The sequence below is a fragment of the Centruroides sculpturatus genome, unplaced genomic scaffold (assembly GCF_000671375.1).
Source record: "Centruroides sculpturatus isolate CEXI.00-Female unplaced genomic scaffold, Cexi_2.0 scaffold399, whole genome shotgun sequence".
NCBI classification, from domain to species: Eukaryota; Metazoa; Arthropoda; class Arachnida; order Scorpiones; family Buthidae; genus Centruroides; species Centruroides sculpturatus.
In genome coordinates this window covers 244972-253078 of record NW_019384665.1, presented here as the reverse complement: position 1 = coordinate 253078, position 8107 = coordinate 244972, and the positions used below count along the sequence as shown (strand labels likewise).

Genomic DNA, 8107 nt, shown 5'->3' with positions numbered 1-8107 from the left:
GAATAACGTGTCCTGTCGAACTCTACGAACTCCGATTTAATGAACGTGAGAAATATATAACAACGCATATTAGAGTATAAATACGTACTTTAATTATTATCTTTTACTAGCAGATGATCCCGGTGTTTCTCGGACAAAAAGTAACGGTAGCAAAGATTAAGATTATTAGATTATAGCCGATCTTACCCGTTTTCACCCAGTGCAAGAATTAGGTCCTCCCTCTTTGGAGACTAGAAAATCTTTAGATATCTGCTTACCACACCGGGACAACGATAATTAAGACTCACTGTAACTACTAAGTGATGAATAATAAACGTTTTCATAACTCTGGGTTCTTCAGTTTACTAAATTCGAAAAATACGCTGGATCTTCCAGAATCATAAATATAAAATCGAACATTAAGACAGAGTTCNCATAGAAATAAAATATAAAATTTTTATTTTGTAATCTAAAGAATAATTGCACTTAAATTATTAAGAAGAATTCAATAATTTAATCAAGTTTTTAAAATTTGTGCTTATTAAAAGCAGAATAAAAGTGATGAATTTTATTTTTACATTGCATATATTAATTTTGCTTAGTTTTGATGTTTTACATTACACAAGAATTTAGTTTTAAAAACATTTTTTACATTTTATTTGTCTTTTATCCTCTTTATCATATTTGATTATAATTTTTTTTATGAGCAAAGTCCAGGGTTGTAGATTATTTTATTCTTTTCATTCACTAAACAAACTGAAAACTGGTGTGTTTTTATATTCTCTATAAAATACTATATTTATTTTGTTACTGGCGTTTACTGATAAATGGATGTAGTCAGTATTTAATTACTTTGTTTTTTTTTCAAATTTTTATAGGAATATTTTTATATGAATTTTTATGTTTGAAGAGTGTCTAGCATTATGATGTCATTTGGCATCCTTCCAATACGGTGTCTGAGGCAGCTGCCTTTGACATCTCACCGACTGGAGTAGTTCTGCTAAATGAAGCACTAAAAATATCCAAATCAAAGTTAAACAAAAGCTGAAAAGGTTTTAAATTGAGTGAACCTTTAAAATGCTCAATTATGACAGATATCTATTTTAAATGTCTTTCTGAGTATATTTTAAAGCCTTTTTAATATAAAATAGTTGTTCAGACTTTTGATCTAAGGAGGTTTGGTTTTCTTTGATAGTACCAAACTGGATTTTGGTACACAATGACAAAACATGAGAAATATTTTTTCCCCTCTCTCCATTGCCAAATTTTAATGTAAATGATCGTTTTTTTTGCATAATCTTTTAGTTTTGCTGATATATAAAATCAGCCCTCTTTGTTGAAAATTCTTAATTCTTCTTGAAGAATATTTGTCATTACATTGAATTATATATTTCATTTTTGTCCTATTATTTTCCACCATTCTTTTATTTGTCATATGTTATCATAAACTTCTTATCTTCCTTTGTCTACTCTCTAATTTTATATTTGTGTGTCCATCATTTCTGCTCTCTCTCTCTCTCTCTCTCTCTCTCTCTCACTCACTTTTGGTCATTATTGTAATGATTCCATCAATATAGAAACATTTAGATTATCATACTAATAATAATTGATGTTTATGAATGTATTATGGAGAGGGATGTCATACATCTTGTATTTTTGAAATAACATTAATGAATCTTTGTCATTAAAAGTGCAAGGAATCTTCTGTTGACAGAGATTTTTTTAATATTACTCAAGAAGTCAGGTATACAATATCTCTATAATATTTGATATGATTAAGAATGAGACAAATCATAAATGAAAGAAATTGTTGGAAGATAAATTTATAATTTAAAAATTTATCAAAGTTAATTTTAACAGTTAATTCAAAATACAAGGTCTGTCTGTAAAGTTTGCAAACTTTGCAAATAGAAGTTGTTTGTATTTATGTAGAATTTAGTGTGTTTTGATGCCTTTGAAGTAGTTCTCAACTAAGTCTATGCATTGAATCCAGTGCTTCTGCCATGAAAAGAACACTTTCTGAAACACTTCTTTTGGGATGATGTGCAGTTCTGCTAACGAATTTTCCTTAATGGCATCAATGGATTCAAAATGGTGACTTTTGAGAGCAGATTTTAATCTGGGAAACAAAAATAAGTCTCCTGGAACTTAGTCCAGTAAATATAGAGGTTGGGAAACAAATGGTGTCAAATTCTTAGCCAAAAACTGTTATCAGCAGAAGTGAGGTCATTGTCATGATGCTGTTTTCTCTAAGCAGTCAATCTTTTCTTCTTTACTGTATCATGAAGATGATTCACCACCCAAGATAGTATTTGTGGTGAATGACATCTTCATAATCAAACAAAACAGTAAGAAAAACCTTCACATTCGACCAAACTTGTCGTGCCTTTTTGGATTACAGTGAAGGTTTTTCCACCCACTCTGATGACTGATAGATTTTTTTTTTCACATTGTACACATAGACCCCTGTCTCATCTTCAGTGATGATGTTTTTCATGAAACTTTTTCCAGACCTAGCCCATCCCAGAAGCTCTTCACTAGCACTCACTAAAAAAATTTGCAAAAATTTTTTTAGTGAGTGCTAGTTAAATATTTACACAAATGAAAATAGAACAAACATGTATTTACACAAATGAAAATAGAACAAACTATTAGCAGATAGTATACAAAACTTGCCTCTAGAGAGCCATGCAAGCTGAATTCAGATTCAATTATCAGTTGGTGCATAATTTAAAAAGTTTGTGAACTTTCTGGACCAACTTCATATATAAGCAGATATTATAATCTTTATATATAAAGTGTTATAAAGAGATGAAGTTCTTTTCATCAATTTTTTTTTAATTTGGCAGTCTTCATTTAATGCTAATATTCCATTATTTTATGTTTATATTAATTTAATATTTATTATTTTCAGTAATTAATCTGTGCACATTTTAATAGGTTCTACCATTTTGGATCGTGCCGTTACTGAGCATAATCTACTGTCGGCAAGCAAGCTATACAATAATATTACTTTTGAAGAACTTGGAGCACTTTTAGAAATACCACCATCTAAGGTATTACAAATACTTTCAAATAAAATTTGTTAAATTCTATTATCATATTGATTGTTAACCAATTCTTAAATTTGGAATATTGCTGTAAAAATTCTGTATATTATTGAATAACCATTATTAAAGAAAAATTTTATTTTCTTTCATCTAAATATTTACAAAGTATGAAAAATTACAACAATTATTAGATTATAGAGACTGATATTTCCAAGAGAGAGTTTAAGAATTAAATGCTTTTAATGCTGGAATTGTTAAAAATTTACAAGAATTATCAACAACTGCTGGCTGTATTAGCCCATTTGATACAGTTTGAGTTAGTCTCCCAAATCATTCCTGAAATAGTTGCACTTTTCCTGTCATAGTTGTTCTGAAGCAGCATTTCTAAAGTTGGTCCCAAAGTTATTTTCCCTTTTGAATCTTCTACTCCATTGAGGGGGTGATAGAAGGCTCAAAGGGAATGCTGGAAGGCAAAAGAGCAGTAGGAGTTTTGGAAGACAAGGGAACAAAAATCCAATTTTGAAACAAAAAAATTTACTATTATACATATTTAGTAGTATATTACAAATATACTACTAAAATATATGTAAAGTCAGTTTTGAGACACATGACTTTATAATAATTAATAAAGTATTTCAAGAGATTTTCAAAAAATTATTTTTTCATTTATAAAATAAATGTGTAAATTAAAAACTTTTTTATTAAAATTTATTTTCAGCATATCGTTTTTGACTAATTTTATGGGGATGCTAAATAAATGTATGCACCGAAAGGGTCGGTAGTCCAAAAAGTTTGGGAAACACTGTCTAAAGTAATGCAAATGATTGAAAGAGTTTAAATGCCTACAGTAAAAACATTTAGCATTACTAAAGATAATTAGCTAATATTAATTATAACACTTTATATGGAGTAATAATGTTAATAATTTGTATGTTGATGATAAAATCAGAAAAAGTTTCATAAATTGATAAATTTGCCTTATATTCTTTGTTTTTAGGCAGAGAAGATTGCTTCGCAAATGATAACAGAAGGAAGAATGAATGGATATATCGACCAAATAGATTCTATCGTTCATTTTGAGAGTGAGTCATCATTTTTTATATGAATTTAAAGAATTTTATTAACAATTTCTCAAAAAATATAATCTATTTTGGATAAAAAAAGGTCGTATTTTTTAATATGCCTCTAGAATGCAAAGGCAATTAGTCGTGCATTCACACGAGAAATTAGAATATTTTTACTTTTAATGTCAGGCTATTTTTAATAAATTTTCATGTATATAATTTTTTCCTACAGAAGCATTTTTTAAATACAACAACAATCTTGTATATTTTTTCTACGTATCACAAATATGCCAATATAAAATACAGTGGTGCCTCGTATAACGTACGCCTTGAATAACGGACGCTGCGAACAACGGACTTTCTGCAAATAAGTACGAATGATGTTTCCACTCTTTTGCCGTTGCCAATGACAATCTGCTATTTTTATAATATATTAGTATTATTAGAATATATTATTAGTATATCTGAAGTATAGAGCTCCTGTTGGGATTCGGCTTGCTCCCTTGTTTATTACGTACCGTACATCACCTCAGTGCAGGGTATTTACATTTATTCAAGTGTTGTGTAAATCATGGCTTCTAAAAAAACAGAAAGATGATTTCAATTGAAACAAAGCAAGAAATCATCAGGAGTGAAAGTTGACAAAAACTTCCTTGTCAAATGAGGAGAGGTTCAAGGAGTTTACCAACACTCATTATCCAAACAGAGCTGAGGCCAACAGGATCAATGATCTCTACAATGACACCCCTGCCCATCATTTCCGACAGCTGTTGAAAGAAGAGAGAGAAACAGACCACTTTGGACATGTTTTTCAAGAAGTCAGCTGCCAAAAAAACAAAGGATGGAACAAGAGGAGTTGACCCTGCGAGCCCCAGTAGCCTCTCCTGAATCTGACTCCGATTAAAAAACAATAAAAAAAGACCCGCTGCAATGTGTAAAAAGTCTGTATCTGTATGAATATGTGAAAAAAGTGTTCTTCCACCTCCTCACAATATATGACTGCCCAGCATAATTGGTGACTGCTCCATTTTCAATTTTTTATGGTACGGTTATTTTATGCTGCGGAACGAATTATGTTTCAACATGTATTTCTACGGGAAAATGCATTTCATATAACGGAGTTTTCACTTAACGGACATGCACCTGGAACGGATTAAGTACGTTATACGAGGCACCACTGTAATTTAAAACTTATTATTTATTCAGTTTTGTTATTCAAAAATGAAAATAATAGCATTACCATAAAAATTCATTATTTATGATTATTTGCATTTTGTAAGTTGCCACCATTCTGGGTTTTTCGATAGATGCATTTATAAAGGAAAAAGTCGTCATCGTTAACAATTTGCAAAACATCATTCTAAACATAAAACTCATTAAATATCGGCAGCATGTTTTTTGTTCACCATTAAGTTGTAATAATGTTTTCATGGGCAAGGTGTTTGCTTTCCTCTAAATTTCAACTCTTTCTAAAATTGATTTTGCTATCTTCTTTTGATTCTATTTATCTTAATTACTCGTTATTCAAAAATTTTGTGGAAAAGTTTTTATGCTTATTGCCATACAAAATGACATTTATTAAAATATTTCATTATGAAATCCTTGATAGCAATAATTGAAATTTTTCAAAAATATTAGAATCTTTTATGTAATTTTTGTCACATGGTAGTTATTAGAATTCCTTTATGTGACCGCAGGGTTGACACCTCTTTGGTGCCCTGTCAGGATGACACCACTGTTTCTTAAGGTCAGAGACAGAAACCAGATTGGCCGTTAATTTTCTTAATGCGAATGCTTGCGCTTGTGGACGTTTGGTTCCGGGATGGAGGCGGAAGAAGAGAATCAGAGGAATTACACTCTATAGATTATCTTTATATATATATAATACCCGTTTATTGTTCTATTTAAACTATATACAAATCATGTTTGATTTCAGTTAACATAGCTATTTCTTTCCCGATAACCCGTATTAATGAGAGAGTGAGTTTACATTTACTTCGCACGAGGATAAATACCTTGATATAAGTTATGAGAGTTGGAAATGTAGTCCTTGAGTCTCAAGAGGTCCTTTTGAACGATGAGGTTTCTTACACAGTTCCTTCGAACGATAAGGTTTCTTATCTCACACAGTTCTTCCAAACGATGAGGTTTCTTAGACGCTGGTCTTCCTGCACGGTGATGTTTAGAAAAGTCCCTGGCAGCAGCTAATCCACACACGTAATCCTATAGTTCACTTACTCTGGAGACTGTCTTTGACACATCGACCCCTCCTTTTTATAAAGGGGGTATCGTTGGGTTTTTTCCACTGCCTTATTAGGACTGTTTTCCACCACTGACCAATAGTTGTTTTCTTTCTTCTCTTTGTAAATTCCAGGGTGACACATTCGATGTATCATCTTCAACCAGAAAATAAGTCCGTGGGAAAACAATTTAATGATCTTTTTAAATGTCGGTTTGAATAAACTTTTCCTTTCTGAAAAAAAAATATTTAAACAATTTATTCCACTAACTTGTAAGTTCGACTCACATTTAAATAAAGGATTACTTATATATATATATAAGTAATTATAAGTAATCCTTTATTTAAAGGAATAGAGTGAAGAGTGAAACATATTCCTTTAAGTAAAAGGAAGAAATATGGCATAAATTATATTATAATTTATAATTGTTGAAAAATTTTCAAAAAAACTGCTTTAAATGAGTGCAAAAACCCAATTTCTAGTTGCATTTCTGACCTATTTTTGCAAAGTAACATTCTAAATCTTTTATAATAAAATTTCTTGCACTTATTTTAAGCATTTTGTTGTTAAATTTAAAGGACATAAGCATTAAATGTGACATTTATATTATTGAAAAATGTTTGAAAGAATTTACCATTAACGATATTAAAACAATTTCTTCCAGCACGCGAAGTATTACCTTCATGGGACAAACAGATACAGAGTCTGTGCTTTCAGGTGAATAACATCATCGAAAAAATATCTCAGCACGAGTCGGACTGGATGACGCAGATCACGGAGGAGCAGATGGTTCACTAACGAACGAGACTCCGATCGACTTTGGCTCTGCTATATGTATAGTTTCTCAATAAAACTAATTATACAAAATATCTGTTTTTATATGAAAACGACTTAAAATGATTGTTATAGAAGTAACAAGAGAGTATTCTTTATTTATAACATTTAGTCTGATATTTCTGCTTAATCTACATTTATGTTTGGAGATGCTGTTTTACATTTGATTTTTGGGTTCTAGTAAGTTATTAAAGTCAAATGTTACTGCAGTTAAATATTATAGTAAGAACAGCTGAGTATAATGAGCTTAATCTTTAGTTTCTGACAGAATTCATTGATAACATAAAGCTTTAAAACATTTTATTATTTGAACAATGCATCTGTTACAAAGTATTTTAATCTTATTTTCTTATTAATTAGTTATTTCTCAGTTTTAATATAAATTTATTTCCATGAAATAATTGTTAAATTAATAAGCATTATTTAAATAAAATTCCTTTTGTGAATATTTAGTATCTTTGCAGAATTTATTTCTGTTGTTTATTTGGCTTTTTTTTCAAAGAAATTGTTACAAAAATAAAAAAAATCTACTTGTTATATAAAAATATTTGCAAAAAGTTCTTTATACATATACAAAATAAATCATTTTAATTCCTTTTACTCCATTTTGGATGAAAGTTTTAAGTTGATCTGTCAAGTTTTTATATATCCTCAGGAAGGTTACCTCACATTAATTTGTATAAATCCCCATATAGACAGGTTATTCTTTGGCTATTACAGACTATTCAATAATCAATAAATTTTGTAAATGTAATTTTATTACATTTACAAAATTTATTGATTATTGTACACTTTATACAGGTATACAAAACTCAGTTTTGTGCTTTAACACGAGAAACACTGGGAAACAGGGTTAGATTTACACACAATCTAAACAAGCTACCTCACATTTTTACATTATTTGATGGAAGGGGAGGGCCCGATATATGTATAAATTGGG

The 8107-nt window shown here is 29.9% G+C and overlaps 1 protein-coding gene across 1 annotated transcript; it reads left to right on the top strand.

Moving 5' to 3' along the window:
* Positions 1-2906: 2906 nt before the first annotated feature.
* Positions 2907-7575, top strand: LOC111626626 (COP9 signalosome complex subunit 4-like; the record flags this gene model as incomplete). The annotated part of the gene is made up of 3 exons (XM_023370072.1): positions 2907-3035; positions 4027-4111; positions 6998-7575. Coding segments are annotated over 3 exons (348 nt in total), but the record flags the coding sequence as incomplete, so codon positions are not given.
* Between the last annotated feature and the right edge of the window lie 532 nt (positions 7576-8107).